This window comes from Narcine bancroftii, chromosome 2 (assembly GCF_036971445.1).
Source record: "Narcine bancroftii isolate sNarBan1 chromosome 2, sNarBan1.hap1, whole genome shotgun sequence".
NCBI classification, from domain to species: Eukaryota; Metazoa; Chordata; class Chondrichthyes; order Torpediniformes; family Narcinidae; genus Narcine; species Narcine bancroftii.
In genome coordinates, this window is record NC_091470.1 from 34,469,144 (window position 1) to 34,496,974 (window position 27,831).

Sequence of the window (27,831 nt, forward strand, 5' to 3'; positions counted from 1 at the left end):
ATTTGTTACGGCATGGACTAGTAGGGCCGAACTGGCCTGTTCTGTGCTGTAAGTGGTTATATTAAAAAGGAAAAAGCTGGAAATGCTCAGTAGGTTTGCAAAAATAAGGTTCAAATTTGGTTTTGGACAGGTGGAAACGGGAAAGTAATTGAATAAAATAAAGCCCACATAAGGGCATTGTCAGCCATGGTCACTAGTATACATTATTGAGGCAATAGATGTCAATGACTTGCTTTTAGAGGTGGAAAAACTATACTGCAACTTTAAAAAATGAAAATACTTTGCACTGATCAAGTTTTAAATTTCCAATTCTTCACCAGAAGCATTTATCAGACACATTGCATTTAGTGGAGTGAAAAGATCAGACGTGAATGATCTTACTAAAAGACGCAAGGACTTTTGTAAATTAAACACGAGCCGCTGGCTGCATTAGCAGTTTTAAAGGGATGCATTTAGTACCTTGAATTGGCGCTTCAGAGCGTAAGACGTCGCAGCAAAAACGGACAGGGTAAGTTTCAAATAATAGTACATAAATGAAGGAGGAAGATCCCCGGCCGGGCCAACTCGATGTGCAGTTCCACAGCGCATGGCTACACGGGCAGAACTTGCCACCCGGCCGAGGAGGGACGAGGGCTCAGTCAGTGGCTGGGACAGTTTGCAACTCCCGAGCCACACCAGCAAGTTTCAGGAGGGCTCGTCTTCCTCCTCGCTGCGGCAACTACCATTGGGCTTCATTGCACCCTCGGATTCTTTAACTCCTTTTATTTACAGGGGGGGGGGGGGGGGGGGTCGATCCAGTGCAGCCGCTCCACGGCACCTCGCTGCGCGCCCGGTGAGCTCTCTCTCTCTCCCCCCCCCCCCCAGCAACTCCCTGGACCCAACCGAGCAGACCGACCAGGGAAGGGGATAAGGTTGGAGAGGCCCCGGCTCAGACAGCAGGCCAGGCCCTTACACAAGCAGTCTCCGGTCACCCCTACAGCCTGGGTCTCTGGTCCTGGCCGCCTCCCTCCCCCCACCCCCCCCCCCCCCCCTCTGCCCTCTTCACCTGCATAGTGGTCGAAGACGGTGGGGACATACTCCTCGGGGAAGGCGTCGTTGGCGTAACTCATGAGCAGGCAGGTCTTGCCCACCGCTCCGTCCCCGACCACCACGCACTTCAGCATGCCCCTGTGCTGCTGCTGGTGCTGGTGGTGGTGGTGGTGGTGGTGGTGGAGGGGCGGCGGCGGCGACCGCTGGGGCTCCTTGCCAGCCCCGGGCATCGTCCTCGGCGCCGGCGATTATTCTCCCTGCCCAGTGCTCCCTCCCTCCGATCCGCCGCCTCTCCCCAACTCGCGCTCCCTTTCCAGTCTCAGGAAATGAGTTTCCCGGTAAATCCAAATTAGGAGATGTGCAAAGCAGCAGGCTAATACAATGGGAGCTCTGTGTGTGTCACGGAACTGCGCCAGGAGCTTTAGTAAATCCCAAGAGCGTCTGTTTCCTTGCAATGTTTTCTCCTCCTATCGTCTAAAGCAAAATGCAAACGCAGCATTCAACCCAGCCTCATTTCAACCCCGAACCTTGGTCGCGTCCTCAATTCGGACTTTCTCGCCGGAATCCGGGGTTCGTTACATGATTTCAAGTTGGTCCTGGCTGTAATCTGATCGGGAAGAGAGAGGGGAAGGGGGGGGGGGGGGGGGGGGGAGCGAGCAGATGAAGTCTCGAGTTTGGAAAGACCGTAAAGCCAGATCATTCTTTAATAGACTTTATAAGGTGATGGGCGGAGTTTGAGCAAATGCAACATTTTACTCTGAGTCGGTCGGGAAGGGTAGTTTCTAACCTGGGAATTGGAATGGGAAAAAGTTATACCTACTTTTGTTCATCTTGCTGTTCATGTCCTTGTTACAACGGGGACACCAGGATACTCTTGTGAATGTCAGAGCCTCCAAATATCAACATAGTGTCATTGGAAAAATATACAATGTGAACTTTTGTTCGCGAGCGGCGACAACTGCAGAGGCGAACGTGCAGTGTTTCGGCGTTGATACATTTTGAAATATTAATTATCAATAGAACCTTCATACATTGCTACTTTAGTACATGACACACACTTCTTATTTGGCCTCTTTATTTGCAGATCTCTTTCGCCAGCGTTCAGATAGTTGAAGTCATTCGCTAAAACAAACTGCAAACTTTTTTTTAACCAAATCGGCAAGTGTATATTTCTATTTTAGATTCGTTTAAGGCGATCAGAGTGAAACTCGCTCTCTATCTCACACGTGCGTGAAAAATAAATTCTTTGTTCAACGGTAAGAATTAGTCGCCATCTCTCATCCACTCCTCTCCCTGATCTGAAGGATAAATTACTGGATTTGATTTGTTCCTCTGCAACAAAAAAAAACCCCTCACCACCTTGCCTTTGTCCGCGGTCTGTTTTCCGGACTGATGTTTCCTGTGATACCACATATTCAATGGCAATGGAACTTTCCTCGATGTGTAAATATTTATATTACGAGTTTAACCCCAAAAGATGGAATTAATTGATTACCCCTCCATCTGCCCACCACCCAGCTTTTGCAGACGAAAACAAAGCTTCTAAAAAGAAACAGGAAAAAGCGTGAAATTAAATATTTCATTCTTTTGAGGTTGGGATCATTGAAGTTGTTTAGATTTAACAGTGTCGTCCATTATGTCTGGGAACAAAGACAGCTTTTTCCTTCCTTTGCCCCTGTGCTCCATAGTTCTCAATTTGTAATTCAACAATTCAGGAGGTAGGTGTCCATTGAAGACTTTATGAACAGAAATACAGAGGCTACACTGCCAACCATGGCAAAGGTGGTCTGCTTTGGACCTTGGGCAGTTCACTGATGCCTCCACATTATGCTCTTGCCATCTCTCTGATACAGGTTAATCTTGGTCTCATCTGTCCAGAATAACTTTTCCCAAATTCTGCAGGCTCTTTTAAATATTTCTTGGCAAATTGTAATCTGGCCGTCCTTTCTTCTCATTTGTCCAGAATAACTTTGCCCAGAATTCTGCAGGCCCTTTTAAATATTTCTTGGCAAATTGTAATCTGGCCGTCCTTTCTTCTCATTTGTCCAGAATAACTTTTCCCAGCATTCTGCAGGCTCTTTTAAATATTTCTTGGCAAATTGTAATCTGGCCGCCCTTTCTGTGGCCAACTAATGGTTTGCATCTTGCAGTGTAGCCTCTGTATTTCTTTTCATGAAGTCTTCTGCGGACAGTAGTCATGGACATATCTGCACCTGCCTCCTGGAGATTGTCTCTGATCTGTCGGACATACATTTGGGATTTTTCTTCATTTTGATGAGAATTCTTCTGTCATCAAAAGTGGAGGTCTTCCTTGGAATACCCGTCCCTTTACAATTACTGAGCTCACCAGTACGCTCTTTCTTCTTAATGATGTTCTATCTAAACTGTTGATTTTGTTAATCCTAAAGTTTGGTTGATATCTTTTACTGATTTATTCTCATTTTCCACTAATAATGGCTTCTTTGACTTTCATTGGCACATCTCTGACTCTCATGTTTCATGGTGCTTGAAAGGTAAATGGTTACCACTCAAAAAGGTTCTTACCAATTTTCAGAGAAAGATTTGTTGTACAATGACACCCAGCCACTGCAGTGTCTTGCTGCCCCCTTCAGGGTTCTCCAGATGATAACCTCTTTCTGTCAGGTCATCACAGAGTGTCTTTTTGTTTCTTTTATTCCAAGTAAAACATTAGACAGCCAGTCCTCACCTCTTGCATGAATCACAAGGGCTTTGACCAGGCTGAACAAAGCTCTTACAAACTTGTCTTCCAAATGGGGCTTTCCATAAGATTACCAGCTTGTCCTGTTCCAGTCCCAGCTGCTGTTACTGGCTGTAACATTCTAGAAGAGATCTTTGTCTCTCTCTCTCTCTCTCTCTCTCTGAGAGAAAGCCTGTTTGACTCTCTCTGCTTGCAAAATCACATGACCCTCTTAGAACTTCTCCAGACAATCTGTGACTCCAACAAGATCTTTCATCTGTTGCCTTTTGTAAACAACAAGTCTCTTGGGCACTCTCCAAAGCTCTTGCAAAAGCTGTGCAGCTGATATGTCTAGCATTAGTAGAGTGCCAGTATTTCAAATAAGATCTGTTTTAAAGTGTTTGTATGTAACTTACTCTATCAAACCTTTCACAATTTATCTCCCATAAACAGTACATTCTCCCCATGTCTGTGTGTGTTTTCCCCAGGGGCTCCAGTTTCCTCCCACCATTTGAAGTGTACTGGGGGTGTAGGTTAATTGGGTGTAAATTGGACAGCATGGACTCATGAGCCAAAATGGTCTGTTACCATGCTGTATGTCTGAATGTACTGTTACAGCCCAGTGCACCCCAAGACAGAGCAGCAACAGAAATTCACCAAGACAAATAGTTACGTAAACAAAAGTAATTTTTAATTTTCTTTCAACATAAAAACATGATCAAACTTTAACTTATTACTGTTAACTCCCTTTTAATTCTAAGTGCATGTGTATGTAATATGTATAAGTTCAGGAAAGTTCTTTGATTCACAGCCCAATCTCACTTCTCCAAGTTCACCGGTATCAGATAATTCTTATACTGTGCACAGAATTTTATATTTATGAATTTTCACCAAGCTTTGGTGCTTAAAGGTAATTGGTTACTGCTCAGGAAGGTTCTTGTTGGTTTCAGAGGGAGATTCATTGCTCATTGTACACACATAAACTGATTTACTTCCATCAGTCACTTCAGTGTCTTGTCAAAGAAACTTGTCCCATCGGGGTTTTCCAAATGATAACCTCTTATTTCAGGTCACCACAGAGTTCCTCTTGTTTCCCTTATTTCAAGTGAAACACTTTAGCTAGCCATTTCCTCTTGTTAGGACTACAAGGACTTTTCACCAGGCTGAACTCAGAACTTACCTCCCGTCTTCCAAAATGGGATCTTCAACCAGTTGCCAGCTTGACATGCTGCAGCTTCCAAAAGCCACTACAGAAATCTCTCTCTCTCTCTCTCTCTCTCTCTCTCTCTCTCTCTCTCTTGAAAGCCTGACCTTCTTCCAGGGCTCCAGACCCAGTCTCTTATCAGCCTCTGAGTGTGGACTGTTTCATTTGCACCTGCTTTTGAAGTTCCTTAGCAAAGCATTTCCAAAATAGTTTTATCATCTTTGCAAAGGCCCACGCTGACTCTATTTTGTGAAGTGTTTGTGTTTTAAGTGACCTACACTAAACCCCCCACAATCTATCTCCTTTAAAACATATTTATATATAATATGAAATATAATATAACCCGTAACAGTAAGTATGAGTATATGTCAAAATTTGTGGCAAGATGAGTTATAAACTCATCCTGACCCAAGTGTTCTAATTTAATAAAGTGTCCATTGGGTTCCTCTTGGTCACACAATCAAGTAGATACTTTTTTTTTCAATGCCACAATCACAGGATGACTATCCATAATTACTCTTGAACTGGGTGATTTACTCATCCAGTTAAAGAAAAAAAATTTGCTGATGCTGGGGTCAATTGTAAATACACAAATATACTGGAAAGATTCAGCAGGTCAGGCTGCATCCAAGATAAGTAAAAGGAAACAAAGTTTCAGCCCTGAGCCTATTACTAGTTTATTTCAGAGGAGAATGAACATGGAATTACAAAATGGATAGGCCAGATAGGAATTTCACATTTCCTTTAAACAAAAATCCATTAGCCAACATAGAACATTACAGTATGTTACAGGCCCTTCGGCCCCTCAATGTTATTACTAACCTATGTATCCCTACCAAATAGAAAGACTAAACCTTTCTTACCTCATAACCCTCTATTTTGTTTTTCAACCATGTGCCTGTCTAAGAGACACTTAAATGCCTTCAGTGTTTCCGGTCACCTACAACTCTGTATAAAAAAAACTTACCCCTGATGTCTCCTTTAAACTTTCCTCCCTTCACTTTGTACAGATGCCCTCTGGTGTTTGCTACCCCCACCCAAGGGAAAAGGTGCAGGCTGCCTACCTTATCTATGCCTCTCAGAATCTGGCAGACCTCTTTTAAGTCTCTTTTCATCTTCCTTCACTCCAAAGAAAATAGTCCCAGCTCTGCTAACCTTGCCTCATAAGACATTTTCCAATCCAGGCAACATCCTGGTAAATCTCCTCTGCACCCTCTTCATAGCTTCCACATTCTTCCTATGTTGAGGTGACCAGAACTGAACACAATATACTGTGTTTTCTAAGTTTTCCAAATTTTACTGCAATGGTGAAATTTAAATCCAAGGTTCTGTATCATTTAACAAAATCACTGGATTAATTGTTCAATAACAAACCCACAATGGCACAGAACTTTATATCATTAGGAGGCATGTTTCTTTTTCATTTGACTGAATTTTGCTGGGAATTTATTGCAAAATAATTGAATGACTTAATGCTGCACTAATTGAAGGATGTGACTCCACTAGATTGGGTGCAGTTGAGATTCCCCAGAATTCCTAGGGTTTGGAGCTTTTCAACTCTGAGGAGAGATTAGATAGGCAGAGTTTGTTTTCACTGAAGTGGAGGAAGCTGAAAGGGGATGAGATTGAGGTGTAGAAAATTTTGAAGAGCATGGATTGGGAAATTTTTCTACTTACCAGTCCTTGTCGCAGAGGCCATAATGCTTAAGGCAACAGGAAGGAGAATTATGAGGGGAATTGAGCAAGAGCTTAATTGAATTCTGGGATGTGCAGCCGAAAAAGATGGTGGAGGCAGGCATCTTCACAATGTTTAATTAGATGAGCACTTGAAGCACCACTCTATACAAGGCAGTGGGTGGAGGTGCTGGTAAATGGGTTTTTAGTATGGATTGAAGTATGGACAAGGTGAGCTGATTGGCCTGTTTATTTTTGGAATCACTCTGATGCAACTCTTCCACAATTGGCGGAGATTGACTTTCGCAGACCTCCATCAAAGGTGCCACACAAAATTATTTATAAAAATAAATCCTTGCTCTCACGGATCATACATTTAGCATTCTGAGTTTATTTATTACCAAGAGATGAAAAGCTATTTCTTTCAAGGGGAGGGAAAGCAAGGCTGTGAAATCACCTATTAAGAATTTTTAAAAATATACCTGTTAAAATGCAAGAGGAATATTCATTCCCAAGATGGAGAAAGGTAATATCAATTCAATTTCAAAATTGTTTGTCTCAATGTCAATTTGTAGGCATATTGTTAAAACACATTACCTTGCAGTTGGCAGTAATTTAATAGACTACTGGAAAGGAAAATCATGTCTCCCAAGCTCAAGTGGCTTGGTTTCAATAGCTCTAAAATACATTTAATGAACACTTAAGGGAAATGGCCCTTTTTCTGGAGAAATATATTGCAATTTTACACTTGCAAACAGCACACTGGGAAATTAAAAGCATAGTGAATATATGTGCATAACTTTTAAATACATACTTATAGTTGTTTATAGAAAAGTGATCCAGGTTGTTTTGTTATTAAAAATCAAGGATGAATAGCTCAGATTTACTACCATCTATTCTGAGTTCAATCACTGAAAGAGATTAGCAAACTCACAGAGGAGAAAACAACTCAAGGATGTGCTCAAAACCTCCTTGGGGGAGAAAAACACAATTTCATCTCTGATTCCTGGGAATATTTGGTATAGAAAGAAAATTGCGAAGCAATGAAAACATTTTGCCCATGTATGGGAAGCATTACAGAGTTAGGAATACTCTCGTTTCTCAGAGTTGCTACTTGTTCACCCATCAGACACCTGTGGAAGAAATTTCATCCGTGGAAGCATCTGTAGTCCCCACATTAGGCTCATCACTCGCCTATGGATCCACAAAACTGGAGTGGAAGCACGTTATCTTCAATTCTGCAGAAGTAGTGCTGGGAAATGCAGCCAGTATTCATGAGCACTCAATGGTCAGCATGGATGGGGTGAGCTGTGCTACCTGTTTCTTTGCTGTATGAATTGATAACTATTATGTGGTTTTCTTAGCAATATTTTTCAAGACTCAATATTTGTTTTCACTACATTGTAATGTAATAAAAACAGTGCAATATCACATGAAATTGCCTTTTGTCAGAAATTACCAGGCACCACACCATCAAAAAAAGAGAAGCAAAAGACACTACCCCCCCCCCCCCCCCCGTGACACCGAGTCTGTGCATTCACCTCCAGCACTCCCACAGTCTCCGCAGCCACACAGTCTCCAGTCCAGACCATCAGCAACCCAAGCTCCAGATCTGAATCTCCAACATGATGAGGAACCCTTCAGTGCCCTCGGCACCCTCTTGCATCCCAGTATCGATATCTGGCACCCCTTCAGCGTTCAGCAGTCCACAGCCTGCATGGGTTCTTCATCCTGAGTCACCAACAGCCCAGCTTCAAGTCGCCAATACCCTGCTGCCTGTGTGTTCCTTAGCCACCGAGCCCCTCACTCGCCCACCACCATGGTTCCTCCCGTGGGCCATCTCCTCTGCTTTTCCTTCTCAAATGGGGGGGTGGGGGGCATGGTCTCCCTGTTTACCAGTGCCCTGCACCAGTCCTCTGCTTCCCTAGAGTACACAACCCTTTGTGGCTGCTGCCAATCATAGGTGCTGCCATCTTGCCCCCGCAGTCTCATAATTTTAAATAAAACCACTGTCAGTTCCTTTAATGGCCATTTAAAACCTGTTCAGAGTTGGACTGGGCAGTTGGACCCCACAGACATGTACTTTGTCTCCAGTCCCTGGTCTCTGCAGATCTGCACTTCTAACTTCTTTAGATGAAAAGATTCCTTTCACTTTCTTAGTTGTTTGGAAACATCTATTGAAAGGTCTGGATTCATTGTTTTTTTAATTTTTAAATCAATTGTGTTTTGAGTGTTTTCTATTTTAAAATTTAATCATTTTATTCTAACTATAACTGTGAATATACGTAACTATATAATTAATGCCTTGAACTTCCAGTTAAAGACTTTTAATGGCTTACATACAATTAGATATAAAAATAAAAAATAATGAAAATATTCAGCAGGGCATTTGTGCAGAGAAAGATTTCAAACATTAGAATCCTGTTTTCTCTCCACAAATGCTGTCTAACTAGCTGAATTTTACAACATTTTATGTTTTTGATCTAAAAATTCCAAAAACTGGAGTTTGTTGCTTTACAATTAGAATATATTGACAAGCAGTCAAAGGTCTCCCCAGAACTGTTGAAAAAGGTCATTAGTGGGTCTGGATGAGGAGAAAGGATTCCACCTGGCCACCCAAACAAGTGAAGGACATCTAGGGGGTGAGCCCAGGATGCTGGGATTCACTGCTAAACCCTCTGGAGGTGTTGTGGGCCTACCAGCAAAGAACTGAGGAAGGATAACCCAGAAGATGCCACCACTCACTTGGTTACCCCGCAGAGCCTAGGCAGCAAGTCTCAGGAGTGCAATAAGAGATATTAACATCTATTCCTACATAACATTCCTTAGATAATTATTTGTATATTGGAAAGATTGCAGAAGACTCTTATAGAATTTGATTATCTGAGTATTGGGAGGCAATTTCCTTCAACAGGAGAGTCTCGAACTGGGGCATTTTGAACTAAAAAGAGTGTAATTTCTTTTATCAGAGGATCTGAATTCATGGACTTCCTGCTAGTTGTTGATGGAGTAGCATCTTTTTGAAGTTACTCCAACTTACCTTACTATTTCCAACCTTTAAGCCCTTATTCTTAAACTTTACCTTGCTTACTGGATTTATTTGGATCAATGACTGTAACTGTCTTTAACATGCCAAGATGGAGTGCTGAAGGAACTAAAAAAGGAGATGATCTTCCTGCGTCTTTGGAATCTGTTCTGGAATTGTTTCAACGACATGGAAAACAATCCTCTGATGAATTACAACAATTCAGAAAAGAATTCAAATGGATGCAAAATTGGATTATTTTCAAGAAACCTTAGAAGAACATGATAAATGTATTCAAGATAATGAAGCAATTGTGACTGTTTTGGATGGAAGAGTGGACGATATGCAAGAGCTATGTAAAAAGCTATCAAAGACTAATGAAAAATTGATGCAGAAGATTATTCACCTTGAAAACAAAAGCAGAAGAAATAACTTATGAAGGATGCGCTTGGAAGAATCAACTGAGCGTGGAAAACCTTTGACATTCTTTGCAGGTTTGCTGTCAGAATTGTTTGGAACTAAAGTCCTACCAACTCTCACTGTGACAGATTGTGCACACAGATCACTATCTCCTAAACTAGCTCCTGGTCAGAAACCTAGATCAGTTATACTGTGTTTTCATGAATTTCAGACTAAGGAGTTTTTAGTACGTGAATTGCATCACAGAGGAATGATTGACTACAAAGGTGAGAAAATTCAGATTTTCAAGGATTATTCACCCAAGGTTATGAATGAACATGTTAAATATAAGAAGATTATGGCAAAATTCTACAGTCAAGGTGTTAAGCCATCTCTGCTTTTCCCAGCAAGCCTTCAGATCTGTTCTGTTCCATCGAAGAAGTCCAGAAATTTTTGGAAGAAAATTTCCCATCTATTATCTTTCCATCTGAGTAACTTTCTCTAATTCTATGTTGTTGTTTCACTTCTTGAATCTTTTAGCGTTTAACTAACAGAATAACGTCTTAATGAGTTAATGCCTTAAGTGTTTATACATTTTGATTATAGTTCATTTTTTTGACATCTTTATTTTTTTCAGTTATTTAGCTTATTAAAATGTTAAGATTTTTGATTTGGATTTAACTATTTTAATTAATATTTTAATATATTTTAATATCTATGTATTCTCTATTTTAAGGGTTTTCCCTTGTTAATAACAATTAATGTGCATTATTAATATTGCGAAAACATGTTTATCTCTATTTCTGTCCTTGGCATTAACTGCAGTAACTGTGTTTTGTCTTGTCTGGATAACATTCAATGTTTTATTATAATATTGGTGCTTTGCCAGCAGGAATTTTTGGGGATGGGCAATTTAGGTAGTAGCTTGTCATCTGTCCAATGGCTTTCTGGCTTTGGAAGAAGAGGAGAGGGAGGGTTATCTTTACCTTGGCAGCAGTTTTGGCTCTGAAAAGACAGGTCTGTTTTCAGTTATCTTGTTTCCAATGCCTGTTCATTATAATTGGAAGAAGCCACTTAATTGCCAGTCTCTTAATTAAAAAAAAGTTAAAATGGATCAAATTATTAACTTACTTATTTTTTAATATTAAAGGATTGAACCATCCTGTGAAATGAAATAAGGTTTTTCCTTTCATTAAAATATTTTAAGGACCCAATTATATTTTCACAAGAAACGCATTGTCGCAATATTGACAATACACATCTTATTAGACGATGGACTGGGTTACATTTTCATTCTATGTTTCAGGCTAAGTCCAGAGGGGTGTCAGTTTTTATTGATTATACAATCCCTTGCTCAATATAATGTTGTGGCAGATACAAATGGTCAATTCATTATAGTGACATGGAAATTATATAATAAATAGATTGTGTTTGCTAGTGTTTGTGCCCTGACAGTGGATAACCCTGGATTTTTAAAAACTTTTTTTTCATCCCTGCCTGATCTGAGCCTTTATTCATTAGTGATGGGAGGAGACTTTAACTGCTGGTTAGATCTGGCTTTGAACCATTTGTCTTCTAAACCAGGCACTTTTAATAAATCAGCTTTATTTATTCAATCTGGTTTTTTTTTACTAAAATGCACTATTATTGATGTTGGGCTTTTTTTCATCCAGAAGACAGGAATATTTGTTTTTCTTTTCTCACGTTCATCACACATATTTGCGAATTGATTAATTTTTTTTTTTTACTTACAATCAAATGATTCCATTAATTCAATCTTGTGAATATAAATATACAGCAATTTCTGACCATGCTCCTGTGTTCTTACCTTTAAAGTTCCCTGGTCTCCCTTATTATCTGATAGAGATTTTTAAAAAGTTCTTGGAGGAAAAAATTACTTAAAAAAAATACAGTGGAAGAGATTTCCAATCTTATCCCCTGGGATGTGACCTTTATTTGGGGGAAAATTATTTCTTATACTGCAAGTATTAAGAAAAAGGCTAATAAAGAGAAACATTATTTAGCTTACCAACTGAAACAATTAGATCAAAAGTATGTTCTGGCTCCAGACCCTGTTTTATATAAACTCTGTGTCAAAATTAAAACTAAATATATCTTCTTCTAATGTATCCAATTGAAAGTTAACTTTTCAAATGTAAAAGTCAATTCTGTATTCGTTGAGATAAAATAGGTAAATGATTGGCTTGTAGTGAGCTGTGTGAGAGCAATGGAACAGACTGGATACCCAGGCTGTTAGCTTGAGTGTCACAGCAGCGTTTTTATTCAAACTTTGCGTGCTCACTTATCAGGCTGGCAGTCAGACCATGCATACTCCCTGCTGCTTGTTTCACACTGACACAAGCACGCACACCAACTTCCGTCCTGGAGCAGAAGAGATGGGTACGCATTGCCATCTTTTTTGTCACAACTGCCCTGGTGACCATGCGCAACAAGCGGGGCTGGTTCGTCACATCAGAGTTGTGCGCCACTACAGGCTAATCAAGCTTTAGTAGCCAAATGGCCAATTAAAGAAATTCACAAAGCTAATGGTGATATAAAAAATTATGATTTAGAAATAAATGATGTATTTAAGGAATTTTATTCTGAACTTTATAGTTCTGACTCTCATAATATTGTAATGAATAATTTTTTTTAGACAAATTTAATTTTCCTGGGCTTTCTGCTGCTAATCAAAGGTAATTGGATCAACCTATTTCATATCAGGAAACTGCTGAGGCTTTTCATTCATTACATTCTGGGAAGGCACCAGGTCTGGATGGTTTTTCTAGAAAATGTTACAAAGCTCTTTCCTTATTACTTACACATCACCTATGCCCTATTTTATTCTGATTCTTTTAAGTTGGGCAAACTGCCACAGTCTTTTTATAAAACTTCCATCTCGCTTATTCTTAAAAATAAAAACCCAGTCAATTGCACTTCTTGATAACAAATTTTTATCCAAAGTTTTGGCTCGTAGACTTGAAAATATTTTGCAGCTTATTATATCTGATGACCAGACTGGTCTTAATAAAAATCAGTATTCCAATTTTCCCAGTATGGCATTTATTAAATATTATATACTCTCCTTCTAAGGAGATCTTGGAATGTGTGATATCTCTTTTGAATTACTTTCAAAATCTTTGATATGATATTAATGCAGAGGTGTTGGCTAATAAAGTAATTTATTACTGTGACAGAGATTTTTTTCCCCCTCTTTTCTTTGCAAACAGCTTCGGTTTTGGTAGCAGGATTAGATTTTTTTTAAAATCATAAAATATTACCTTAATATAAACTATTTGATTAAGAATCTGGGGTATGTGGATGAAATTTTGATGCAGTGCATTCTGAATGTTATTTTCTGACTTTTAAAATTTATTCTTATGTACTCTGTTTTTTTTTTTATGTGAATTTCAATGTAAATAAAAATATTGGGAAAAAAAACCAGAATCTGCAATCTGGAATTCTCTAGCCAGAAAGGACATCAGGGGAATCCAGCAAAAGGGATATTAGACCTAGGATAAGATTCAGTGATTATGCTGAATGCTGATGCAGGCTGAAGAGCTTGGGTGACATACAGCTGCTTCTGTTTTGAAATTTTCTATGTAATCAAAGATATTTGCGATTAAAATATACAATGTGCAAGATGAAGTCACTCCATACCTTGAACCATCAGATGGTTTAAAAACAGAGACCAATAAAATAGTTTCAATGCCATCATAAACTAAATTTAGCAGTAGTACTCGCCACAAAGCATAATCATACATTGGTAGGAACTCGCAACATTGTAAAATGGTTAGAAGTGTTGCAAGATCAAACCAGCAACCACAAAGAAGGCAGATCACACAGGGGTAAAAATGAACAATTACTTTATTAACAAAAAAATTCACATTAAAACTCTCCCCTTTTATAACAATGCCCACTGGCTACTATGCAAATCTCAATAACAGTGTAAAACTAATAAATTCCCCAGCCTAAATATAATATATGTGATCAAAGTCTAAGCTACACGTCCAACCAGCCCACAGAAAAACTTAAACACAAAACACACAAGACTCACAAAACTTCAATCTAAACTGAAGCAAAGATCATAAACAAAATTCAGTTTGTTTGGTAAACTGAAGCCAAAAGATCTTTGAGAGAAAGAGAGAGAGAGAGAGAGAGAGAGAGAGAGAGAGAGCACAAAATTCGAAGTTGTCTTGTGTTGATTGCAGAGAGAGGAACAACTGGCTTGGTCTGGATTCTTCTGGCTGCCTTCTTCGGAATGTTCATCCTTTTTGAAATCCCAACATTCTAAACTGTCCTCCAGACCATGACTCATGCTCTGGGCCTTCTTCCACTCCACAGCACCACCCAGAGGTGGTTTATAGTCCAAGTCCAGAAGTTGTTTTCATTTTCTGCAAATGCTCAGTCCGTCTCCCACTCTCTCAGCAGTCCACCTTCACCTTGGCTCTCGAAGGCAAACTGTCACTTTTTAACATAAACCCACACAACACATAGGCCAATACACAACCAGAACTCTGTAACACCTCCCCTGCTAAAAGAAATTGGTCCACAAGAACAAATTTTTAACAATTAATGGAAGTATTACATCAGTAAAATAAAATAAACATTCCATTTTTTTAATATCTACCCATATTAACATCTCAACAAACAATCTGCTATTACATTATCTGTCCCCTTTATGTGTGTAATAATTAAATCATACTCTTGTAATAGTAAGCTCCAATTTAATAACCGTCTGTTCTTATTTTTCATTTTAGACAGAGAAACTAATGGATTATGATCAGTACATATTATTAATGGTTTTTCTGAGCAGTACAAATATACACATCAAAATGTTACAATGCTAAAACAAGCACTTATAACTCCTTCTCAATGGTTGAGTAATTTAGTTGATGGTCGTTAAACTTTTGTGAGAAGTTCAAAATAGGATGTTCTACTCCATCACCATCCTTCTTCTGTAACAGTACAGCACCAACCAATTTGTCACTGGCATCCATGGCTAAAAAGAATAGCTTTTCAAAGTTAGGGGACAAAAGTAAAGGCTGATGGCATAAAATGGCTTTTAACTTCAGAAACAATTCCTGGCATGCATCTGACTAGATAAAATTTTCTTTCTTTCTGAGTAGTTTTGTTAATGGGAGTGCAATTTCTGCAAAGTTTTTTGTATAAAATCTACAATAGTAGCCAATCATACCTAGAAATCTCCGAAGAGCTTTCTTATTACCAGAGATAGGGAACACAGTGATAGCCAATACTTTCGCTCCAACTGGTGCCACCTGTCCCTGTCCTACCAAATAAATTACAGTGGCATGTCTAAACTCACTCTTGTGCAAATTCACTGTGAGGTGTGCTTCCACCAGTCTCTGAAATAACTGCTCTAATTCAAGCACGTGCTCCTCCCATGTATCTGTACTAATTACTAAATCATCAATATAGGCTCCTGTATGCTCTAAACCCTGAATTACTGCATTAATCATTCTCTGAAATGTGCCAGGAGCATATTTCTTCCTGAGAGGCATAACATTATACTCATACAATCCTGAAGGTGTAACAAATGCAGAAATCTCCCTGCCTTTCTCTGTCAAAGGAACACACCAATATCCTTTTAAGAGATCAATCTTTGTAAGAAACTTAGCATTCCCCACCTCATCTATACAATAATCTATTCTGGGAATAGGGAATGCATCAGTCTTTGTCACCATGTTTACCTTTCGATAATCTGTACAAAACATAATTGAGCCATCTGGCTTAGGCACCAGAATACAGGGTGAACTCCAATTTGAACTTGATTTTTGGATGATGTAATTTTTGAGCATATAATCCACCTCTTGATCCAACAATCTGCTCTTTTCCTGATTAACTCAGTAAGCATGCTGCTTAATAGGCTTAGCATCACTGACCTCCACATCATGACAAGCCACAGTAGTTCTTCTTGGAACATCTGGGAATATATCCTTAAATTTCATAAGTAATGTCTTCATTACTTCCCTTTCTGATTTAATCAAATGCATTAACTTGCTGTCTAAGTTTTGCAAAACTATAGAATTTTCCAGCCTGGGGCTTATCACTTTCTGTGCTCCATGACCTTCCACGAAACTTATCTCCTCCTTACTTTCCTCTATAACTAGCACCTTGGTTGGAATTCTAGTCTCCTCCTCAGTCATTTTCTGAAAGTAAGGTTTAAGCACGTTCATGTGACAGACCTGTGTCTCTCTTCGATGATCAGGTGTTTCAATGACATAGGTGACCTGGTTAATTTTTGATTTCACCTTATATGGTCCTGAAAGTGGAGATCTCAAAGTGTTTGACTGCATTGGAAACAAAACGAATACTTTGTCACCAGGTTTAATGTCCCTAATTTTTGCTTTTGGATCATCCCAAATTTTCATTTTTCCCTGAGCAGTTTTTAAATTTTTCTTTGCCATCTCACAAGCCTGATGTAATCTGTTTTTAAATTTGAAAACATAATCCAACAGATTTCATTGTATATCATTATGTATCCACTTTTCCTTCAACAATAGTAATGGACCCCTGACTTCATGACCAAACACCAACTCAAATGGACTAAAGCCAAGAGACTCCTGAGTTGCCTCTCTAACCGCAAACAATAACAAATGGATTCCTTCATCCCAATCCTTTTTATTTTCCATGCAATAAGCCCTCATCATATTTTTCACAGTTAAATAGAACATTTCCAAGGCCTCTTGACTTTCAGGATGATAGGCAGATGACACAATTTGATGGGCTCCCAATTCATACACCACCTGTTGAAATATTCCAGACTCAAAATTACTCCCTTAGTCCAATTGAATTTCCCTTGGTAGGGCAAACAGTGTGAAAATTTTTACCATAGCCTTCACAATCGTCTTCGCTTTAATGTTTCTCAGCAGAATAGCCTTTGAAAACCTTGAAGCTGTGCACATGAGTGTTAACAAATATTCATTTCCCGCTTTGGTTTTTGGCAATGGGCCAACACAATCCACTATCACTTTTGATAAGGGCTCCCTGAAAGCAGGCATGGGTTGTAAAGGTGCCACTGGTGGTCCATGATTAGGCTTGCCCACCAGTTGACAAGTGTGACAGGTTCTACAAAAGTTCACAACAACCTTTCTTAATTTCAGCAAATAAAACTCTTTCCTTATCTTTTTTACTGTTTCTTTACTCCAAGATGACTTCCTAAAGGTGTACTATGAGCCAACTTTAATATTTCATTCCTGTAAGTTTTGGGAATTACAACTTGCCTTACTACTGCCCAGTTTTCACTGACAAGTATTACTTGTGGTCTCCACTTTCTCATCAATATTCCATCTTGAACAAAGTAACCTACTGGCACAGTTTCAATTTCCTGGTTAGACAGAAATCTTATCTCTTATCCCAGCAAGTTCAGGATCATGCTTTTGTCTGGCTATTAATTCTTCTCTTGACAACAGCAAAGCTGGATCCTTAGGTTTGTCCTCAATGCTTGCCTCCATTATAGGATAATCACAGACTTTCTCTACCTCTACCTTTTTTCTAGTCATAGCTCTAGTAATGGCACATCCAAAACCTTTTTGGACTCATAAATCAATGGCTTACTTGTGAGTTTCACCGCAGGTATGACTTTACCCTCTGCTAAATAATTTCCTAACAAAAGAGAAACTCCATCCACCGGCAGACTTGATCTTATCCCTATTGTAACCAGGACATTAACTAAATCTGATTTCATCACTATTCTATGCAAAGGTATAGGCTCTGCTTCACCACTAATGCCTTTAATTAAATTCACATCTCCAGTATTGGTCTCCTCACCAAAATTCAAACATTACTTAATACAAGTGGTTGGACTGCTCCAGTATCCCGCAGGATTTTAACTGGTACTTGATTGGACCCTTCTTTAACCAAAATGAAACCTTCAGTCATGAATGATTTAAAAATATCCCTAACTTTCTCACTCTGAACACAGACAGCTGGTACCACCCCTTTCTCTTTCTTGCTTTTCAGTGCAGGACAATTTGCTACTATGTGCCCTGGCTTCTTACAATAGTGGGAAATAACACTCCAAAATTTTTCATTCATCCATTTCTCTTCCTCTCTTCCTTTAACCTCACTTCTAGATTTTATTTCTACTCTACTTAGATTATCAGCAGTATTCCTTTGAAAGGTTTTCCCTGGTGTCCATTTAGGCTTATGGGTTAAAGCATATTCCTCTGCAAATTTAGCCAATTCTTGCCAAGTTTTTATATTTTTCTCTGCCAAGTACACTTGAATATCGTCAGGAACACAATTTTTAATCTCCTCAATCAGAATGATTTCCCTAAATAAATCAAAGTGATTTTCTACATTCATTGCGGCACACTACCGATCAAAACACAACCTTCCTATAAGCAAAATCCAGGTAAACTTTGGTTGCTGCTTTTTTAAAACTCCTGAACTTTTGTCTGTAAGCCTCTGGGACTAGTTTATAAGATCGGAGTATAGCCTGCTTTACAAATTCATAATCAGCTGCTTGTTGTACAGTGAGACATGAGTACACCTGTTAGGCTTTCCCTTTAAGAACACTTTGTTGCAGGAGTGACCACTGGTCTGGTGACCATTTTAATTTACAGCTACTTTCTCAAAATGCTGGAAATACTGGTCTATTTCAGCTTCCTCAAATGGAGGAACTAACCTCACTTCTCTACTGACCAGAAACCTCTCCTCCTGACCAGCACATGGGTTTTGGACCTCTCTCTCCTTGCGTTAGGGTCAGCTTTAATTTAGCTAGTTCTAGCTCATGCTTCCATTCTTTCTCTCTCTCTTCCCTTGTGGCTGCTCTCTCTTCCCTTGTGGCTGTCCTTTCCTCCATTTCTGCCTGCCTTACTGCTTCCTGTTCGGCTTTCCTTTCTGCCTCTCTTTTTCCCTCTAACTCTAGTTTTCTCAAAGCCAACTTTACTTCCTCTGAAGTTTTCTCCTATGGAAACTGTTCTAATGCAGCTTCTTCAAATACCCCCTTTCCTACATGACGCATAACAATCTTTTGGGCAATTTCCTTTTTGTTTCATCCCAGTTCTTACTGTAGGAAGTTTTAACTTGCCAACTATAACCATCAGTTCTGACTTTTTAGCCATTTTTAAATTAACCATGAACTGGTCAATATTCATAATTGCTGGTTTTTCTTTTGGTGATTTATACACTCACCGTTTATTTTTAATTTCATGCTGGAGGTTGAGTCAAACTCAGACGAATGATAACTAAGCACAAGTCAATCACTCCTAAAGCTTCAAAATTGGTTTGATCCTGGATGAATCCCCAAATTATGTTACAAGATCAAACCAGCAACCACAAAGAAGGCATATCACACAGGGGAAAAGATGAACAATTACTTTATTAACAAAAAAATTCACCTTCGAACTTTAACTCTAACCTTTTATAACAATGCCCACTGGTTACTATGCAAATTTCTATAACAGTGTAAAACTAATAAATTCCCCAGCCTAAATATAACATATGTAATTAAAGTCTAAGCTACACTTTCAACCATCCCACAGAAAAACTTATTCATAAAACAAACACAAAACACACAAGACTCACAAAACTTTGATCTAAACTGAAGCAAAGATCATAAACAAAATTCAGTTCATTTGGTAAACTGAAGCCAAAAGATCTTTGAGAGAGAGAGAGCACAAAATTCAAAGTTGTCTTGTGTTGCTGCAGAGAGAGGAACCATTGGCTTGGTCCAGATCCTTCCAGCTGCCTTCGGAATGTTCATCCTTTTTGAAATCCCAACATTCTAAACTGTCCTCCAAACCATGACTCATGCTCTGGGCCTTCTTCCACTCCACAGTACCCCGCAGTGGTGGTTTATCATCCAAGTCCAGAAATGTTAAGATCATTTTCTGCACATGCTCAGTCTGTCTCCCACTCTCTCAGCAGTCCACCTTCACCTTGGCTCTCGAAGGCAAACTGTCACTTTTTAACCACACAACACATAGGCCAATACACAACACAGAACCCTGTAATAGAAGTCAAAGAAGTTAAAATTACTATATTATTCTTCCTTGCTTAATATAATTAAGTTCCTGTTCCACATGAGTAATTGTTGTCTAAAATGACTGGTATCTCTTTTCTTTAGCACTATAATCCTCAGGGACCGGAACATACACAAACTCTGTGGCAGTTTTATTCAAATAATGTGGAAATAATCTAAACCATTCGACAACGATTTATAATGGAGTTCATGGTTAAGTATATGATTTATTTTATGCATGTTCTTATGTTCATAAATGCATCATTTTTTTGTCAATAATAACACAATAGCTATTATGTGTTCTCCCTCATTTACTGGAAATCACAATAAATCATTTTCTTGTCTGCTCTGCAGCACCTTCACATTATACTAAGGCTTTTTAATACCATTATTAAAATGGAACAAAATATTTATTAAGCTATGTATTGCTTTATGCTTTGCACTCAATTCACTTTTAAAAATTATACTTTATACATGATGTCAGTTTATCTACCTATATAGCAATGATTAAAATACAGCTCATTTAAGAATATCCATTGCAGAACATGTTTATTTTTTGCTCGTAAATAAAACAATGAAATGAGTAAATTTTAATACACCTCAATGCTGTAGGAGCCATTACAAGAGCCACGTTTCAAGAGATAGGAGAAAGAACAGTGTAGAAACATTTGCATCTCGAACTTACTCACTGTATGGATTCTGTAAGATTGATCCTCATTTCAAAATGACAAGTTTTAAGCCTATGCTAAAATAATAGTTACTGCATTTGAACATGAGCATGTAAACAAGGGTATTGCCCTAATAGTCTTCCACCAATTACATTATGGCTGGTCACTGTTAATCTTAAAGGTGAAGTAGCTGAAGATAGTTAAGCATTGGAGGCTGTTCTGAGAATCTCCTTCAGTGTTGACCCAATGCAGGGATAATTGACCTCTAACAACCACAACTGCTTTTGTTTGTATATAGTATGACTCCATTACCTGCTAGCCTGCTCTCCTCTCCCCCCCCAGCTCTCTCTCTTCCCACCTCCCCCCCCCCCACCGCCCACCCCATCTTTTTATTCAGGTATTTGCCTGAAAAATGGCTCAACCCCAAAACGTCAGCTGGCTTTTGGTCTCTGGATGCTGCGAGACCTACGGAGTTTATTCAGCACCTATAGGCACTGCACTGGACCCCAGCATCTGCAGATTCTTATTTGACTTGAACAAGTGGAGTGTTTATCAATATATTTCACCAGGGCTCGTTGATGCCAGATTTGGTTAAAAGCTTCCTTGAGGCCAAGAACAATCGCCTGCATCTCTAATCTGGATATAGCTCTTTGAGCTACATTTAGATCAAAATTATACAGAGGTCTGGAGCCAAATGGACAAAGTAAAACCTTAATGTGGCATTGGAAAACATATTTTTGGACAATAAGAATATTGTTTGAAACACTGATAAGAAATTCCATTTCTGTGGTTGTGATTGGATAAAATTTATTCTTTACAAAGTCAATGCTACAATAGTTCTGAAAGAGTTTGTTGGCAGCAAGGCTAGCTCAGGTGTATGTCGTCAATATCACAATGTAGATACCAGGAGACTGGTACAATAGAAATCTCTTGGTGCCTGCCACATTGACCACCGCCAGTGGGCTGATATCGCCTCCAACCGTGCATCTTGGCGCCTCACAGTTTGGTGGGCAGCAACCTCCTTTGAAGAAGACCGCAGAGCCCACCTCACTGACAAAAGACAAAGGAGGAAAAACCCAACACCCAACCCAAACCTACCAATTTTCCCTTGCAACCGCTGCAACCGTGCCTGCCTGTCCCGCATCGGACTTGTCAGTCACCAATGAGCCTGCAGCAGACGTGGACATTACCCCTCCATAAATCTTCATCCGCGAAGCCAAGCCAAAGAAGAAGAAGAGACAGGCACATGGATGCAAGAAAAATAGAGAGTTATGGATGTGAGGTAGGAAAGTTTATCTTGTTGAGTAGGTTTAAAAATTAAGGTTAGCACCTCATTGTGGGCCAGAGGGCCTGTAGTGTGCTATAATGTTCTATTTGCTGTATGCTCTATCAAACCTCTTCAGGTGCACTATTGAAAGTATACTGGCTGGTTGCATCACAGCCTAGTTTAGTAATTTGAATGTCCAAGAACAGCAGGCTGCAGGAGACAGCAAACATAGTCAGGTTCATCTCAAGCTCTGACCTCCCATCTATTTCCATTATCTATGTGAGGCAGTCAACAATAATCAAGGACCCCCCTTCACCCTGGTCACAACCTCTTCTCACTGCTACTTCAGGCAGACGGTGCAGACACTTGAAGACCAGCACCACTAGGTTCAAAAACAATTTCTATCAAACAGTAATCAGACCCTTGAGCCTCCCCTTGCTGCATTAATCAAAAGTTCTGTCTGCACTATTGCAAACTCGCATCTTTTTCTTGCACCAGATTAACTGTAAATATTAATTATCTATCAATATTTTACATTTATTGTCTCAATTATGCAGATTGTTTTCTTGTTTTTACAAAAGACTTGTTTGGCTGCAGCAAGCAAGAATTTTGGCGCCTATGTATATTTTTCAATGCACTGTATGAATGACAATTGACTCATTATCAATATTTGACCTTGCCATGTCCTGTGAATGATGCAAGTGAGAATTTATTATTATATACTTAACATAGAACACTACAATACAGTACAGGCCCTTCAGCCCTCGATGTTGTGCCAAACCAGAAATTTCTTTAAAAAAACTACTAAACCCTCCCTATCCCATAACCCTCTATTTTTCTTCCATCGTTGTGCTTGTCTAGGAGTATCTTAAATGCACTTTATGTTTCAGCTTCCAGCATCATCCCTGGCAAGACATGCCAGGTGCCCACAACTCTCTTTCTGTGTGTCAGCATCTCTGAGGATCTGTCCTGGAGCCTCTGTGTCAATGCAATCATGAAGAAGGTTCACCAGTGGTATACTTTGTGAGGTATTTGAGGAGATTCAGTATGTCATCGAAGACTCAAAAACATCTACAGCTGCACCGTGGAGAGCATTCTGGCTGGTTGCATCACTGTCTGGTATGGAGGTGCCAATACTCAGGACAAGAAAATAATCCAGAAGGTTGTTAACTCAGCCTGTGATGCAGGGTCAGTGCCTGAATGTATGTTAGAGGGGGGCATTAGCGATGTTGAGGGGGGGAAATTGCTTAGCAGAGGAGGGTGGTAGCAGGGACCTGTTGACAAGGGTGGGTGGTGGCAGGGACCTATCGACTGGAGGGGGGGAAAGACAGTGGTGGGTGGAACCTACCTGTCAACACCATCTACCCCTCTGACGTGAGGCATGAGGACACTTTTTATTGCGCAAAGAGTAATTTCCACAGCCTTGAGTGCACAGCAGATGCCATCTCACTGGATCTAGAACCCTGGAATGTTGGGACTTCAAAAATACATACATCAGGATCCTCTTTATTCAACACCATCCCCTCAAAACCGGTTAGCAAACTGTTGATCCTTCATTTTGCAGGTGGTCTCAGTTAGGCAGTGCATGAGACAACGGACAGGCATGTTGGCAAGGGAATGGGGTGGGGAATTGAAATGGGTAGCCACAAGGAGATCCTCACTATTGCAGCAAATCAATGATACAATCTCCCAGTCTATGTTCAGTCTCTCCAATGTAGAGGAAGCCACAACAGGAGCACTGGATGCAGTAGGTAACCCATGAAGTGTTGCTTCACTTGAAAGGACTGTTTGGGGCCATTAATGCTGCTGAGGGAGGAGGTGCAGCTGCAAATGTGATAGGTGCCAAGGGGCCAATTAGTGGGAAGGGATGAGTGGTAGAGGGAGTCCAGGAGGAAGCAGACCTTGCAGAAGGTGGAGAAAGGAAGATGTGTCAGATGGTAGGAGGTGGAAATTGCAGAGCATAATATTGAATGGGGTGTGTGGTAGGTGAGGACAAGGGGAATCCTGTCCTCAATAATAAACTTGCTCTGTTTTTCTTTCTCAGATAGCTCACTGGAGCAGTAAAGGAAAATAGTTTATTCAATGTCATATTATATGAGCTCCAAAATGTTGAATAAATTCAGACTGTCTCAAAAGATTCCTAAGAAGGGTACCGCTTGCCAATAAATTTCATTACAGTGCTACCCAATTGAATTTATTCTGGCAGCGGAGCTTTTAAAATAAACACAAGAAGCAGAAGCAATTCCATTTTTAATTTACAACACTACTGGTCAGCTAAAACAATGGACAGTTTCCTAATTATCCAAGGCTTCAGATTTATTAAGTGAAACACAAAAGTCTGCTGATGTGTGATTATAGTGAAAACACAGAAATGCTGGAGGAACTCCACAGGCCTTGCAGTGTCCAAAGATATCTTTACCTCTTATGGAAGCTGTCAGACCTGTGGAGTTCCTCTAGCATTTCTGCTAATTTATTAAGACCATGTTTAGAATCCGAATATGAATTTGACAGAAAAGCTGAGCATATTTTGGAAATTTGATGGACCTTGTTTTACATGCCCAGCTTTAAATCTCAAGGTAGGAGTCAACATGATCAGGAGGGACTGGGTCCTAAGCTCAAGGATGACGAGGGAAGTTTTGGTCTTGGTTGTATGTACTCTCCCATGCCCAAGCATTGTTCCCAAGGGTTGAAAAGGTAAGGCAACCTTTCAGAAAGGAATTGCTGAAATCCATCTGCAAGTTTACATCTGCTTTGTTTCTGCAGCCCACAAAAGCTTTCGGACCTATTGAGAGCTCTCAGTAGCACCCTGGCCACAATATCGCCTCTCTCCAGAGGAAGGGCTTTGACCTGAGACATTGATTGCTCCATTTCCTCAACAGATGCTGCTTGACCCATCGACTTCCTCCAGTCACTTGTTTTTGTCCAGATTCCAGAATCTGCAATCTCTTGCGTCTCCAAGTCTCTTGCCTAATAGCAATGTCTTGGGTGAATCATTAATGCTCTAATCACATCCCCCTCATATTCTCCTTTGGCAGCTCACACAACACACAGTCAGTGAAGACTCCTGTTGAAGGTATTGGGTGGGAATAAGAACATAAGAAATGGGAGTGGGAATAGAGCATTTGGCCCGTTGAGCCTGCTTTAGCATTCAATCAGGTCATGGCTGATCTGACTGTGGACTGGCTCAACCAAACTGCCTTTTCACCTCCTATACCAACCTCTACCTATTTCTGTATTAAATATATTTAATGAGGCAGCCTCTTCCGTGGGGAGAGAATTCCACAGATTTGCTAACCCCTGAAGAAAGCAGTTCCTCCTCATCTCTATCTTAAATCTACTTCTCCTAATCTTGAGGCTATGCCTGCAAGTCTAGTCTCAACTATTGGTGGAAGCAACTTTCCTGCCACTACCTTGAATGCCCTTTCAACATTTTTATGTTTCCATAAGATCCAACCTCATTCTATTGAATTCCAGTGAGCATAGTCCCAAGCGACTCTTCTCATTGGCTAACCTCCTCATCTCTGGAATCAACCTAGTGAATCTCCTCTACACCACCTTGATGATCAGCATTTTTTTTCTTAAGTAAGGAGACCAAAATTATATGCAGTACTCTTGAGTGTGGCCTCACCAGTACCCTGATGTACAGTTGCTACTGAACCTCAATGCTCTTTAATTCAACCTCTCTAGTTATGAAGGCCAACATTCCATTTGCCTCCTTGATTACCTGTCACACCTGCAAAGCATTCTTTTTAGATTCATGCGTAAGCACTCCCAAGTTCCTCTGCAAAACAACATGCTGCAATCTTTCATCAGTTAAATACTGATCTGATTTTTTTTTCATCCAAAATACATGACCTTGCATTTTCCATCATTTCACTCACTCTGCTCGACCCTTGCCCATGCATTTAACATATTTATATCTCTCTGCAGACTTCCAGTACAAATTCTTTTTCCACTCAATTTTTGTGTCATCAGCAAATTTAAATATGCTACACCCTGTCCCCTATTTCAAATTATTACAAACTTCTTCAACATTTGCAGCACTGACCCCCTCCCCCCATGACGCTCCACTTAACACTTAGTTTCCACCTGAAAAGCACCTATTTAGCTCTACTCTCTGTCTTGTATTGAATAAGAAATCCTCCATTCATGCTAATGCATCATCTCTAACTCCATGTATCCTTATGTCAGAGATACATCTGTTATGCAGCACCTTATCAAACACCTTCTGCAAATATGTATGCAAAACCCACCTGTTTCCTTGTATTCACTGCACTCATTATATCCTCAAAGATTTTCAGTAAATTTGTCAAACACAACCTGCCCTTCTGGAATCTACATTGTGTCTGCCTGATATAATGTTTCTGTCCAGAAGTATCACTACTTCTTCCCTAATAATAGCTTCAAGTATCTTCCCAACAACCAATATTAAGCCAACTGGCCTCTGTTTACCTGGCTTTTGCTCAGTGGTGTGATATTTGCTGTCTTCTAATCCACCAAGAGTTGCCCAGAGAATTCCAGTGAATTATCACAAATTCAGTCATTTCTTTCAGGACCAGGGGACTTATCTACTTTATCTATCTTTAAGCCCTCTATTTTGATCAGAACTACATCTTTAGGTATTGAGGCCATCACTTCCCATCACATCCTTAATATCTCTCCTTTGTATTTAGACACATCTTCAGCTGTAAAGACTGGCACAAAATAGTCATTCAAGGCCTCAGCCATTTCCACATTACCCAATTCCTCCTCCTCTTCCAAGTGAACTTGCATTACTTTAGCCACCCTTTTCTGCTTTTTACAATTATAAAACTTTTTAATTATCTAATTTTGTATTTTGTGTAAGTTTACTTTCATTATCTGTCTTTCTTTATTGCTTGTTTAGTGGTTATTTTTTTATTTTTTAATGTTTTTTTTCCAATCTTGTAGTTTCCTGATGACTTCATGCATGAACTTTTAGTTTGATGCCTTCTTTTATATCCTTAGTTATCTAAAGTTGGCTCCTTCCACCCTTAATATCCTTGCTTTTCACTGGAAAAATACTTTTGTAAGCAATGTGAAAAAAAAATTAAAAATATTCCACTCTTCCTCTACTGTCCCACCATATAGACTGTGTTCCCATAATAATGACTGCTAACCCCATCATCTGCTCATTTAAATAGCTCCTCGATCTGGTGGCTTATAATGTTGGAAGAAGCAAAGAGGGCTTGAGTTTTATGATACTTTGAATTGATTAATGGAATCTTTAACCAAAAAGTAATTTGACTTCTTTATTGGTTGGTTATTGAACAATTGAATAAAAAGAACTGTTTATTGGTTGATTTGCATTCTTAATTAGAGATGTCAACGTTTCACAATGGCTAATATCAGAAAGTGCTTTCTAAGTCACAGTAATTTCTTTGCTCTACGTACAATAATTCGGAAGCTCAATTACTAAAAGTTTTTATTCTTTTGTGAGGTTTGATATCACAATACATTTGGGCTCTTATATCAAGTTTATTATCGTTTGTCTGTACATGGTCAATCCCGCGTCACTCTGGCCAGGCCCAGTGGCGTGGGACCCAGAGGGAGGCGTTTGTCCTGGGCAAGCACTCGCCTCCAAGTCCTTGCCCCAGCACATGGTGCCTAAAGCTCCATGGAAAACAGAACAAAAGTTCTGTGAGGACAGAAGAGCTCTAAGGCATCGTGCTCTTTTTCGCTTCCGAAGGGATGAGCCATGAGATGAGGTGAGAGATGAGCACATGGACAACATGACAAAATATATTTGACGATTGTACGATTATTCTTGGTTTAATGAGCTCCAACACAGACTCTCCGCATGATTATTGATAACCATTTAACTTTTAAAAAATTGTATAAAACTAAAATAAGGTAGTAGG

General features: G+C 39.7%; 1 protein-coding gene and 1 long non-coding RNA gene across 3 annotated transcripts in view; one reads left to right on the forward strand and one right to left on the reverse strand.

Annotated features, from left to right (window-relative positions):
* Positions 1–1,548, reverse strand: part of LOC138753357 (rho-related GTP-binding protein RhoJ-like) — a 57,577-nt gene extending 56,029 nt beyond the window's left edge. The window contains exon 1 of the mRNA XM_069916254.1: positions 1,046–1,548. Within this exon, the coding sequence (XP_069772355.1) occupies positions 1,046–1,259 (214 nt within the window). The 5' untranslated portion in view covers positions 1,260–1,548. The remainder of the gene's footprint in view (positions 1–1,045) is intronic.
* On the forward strand, positions 448–20,381 carry LOC138753358 (uncharacterized). Of its 2 annotated transcripts, none has more exons than XR_011351121.1 (3): positions 448–508; positions 7,735–7,908; positions 20,123–20,381. It is a non-coding gene; the product is annotated as an uncharacterized lncRNA (long non-coding RNA). The 2 variants fall into 2 exon arrangements; XR_011351120.1 differs by lacking the exon at positions 448–508 and adding an exon at positions 1,461–1,599.
* Positions 20,382–27,831: the final 7,450 nt, after the last annotated feature.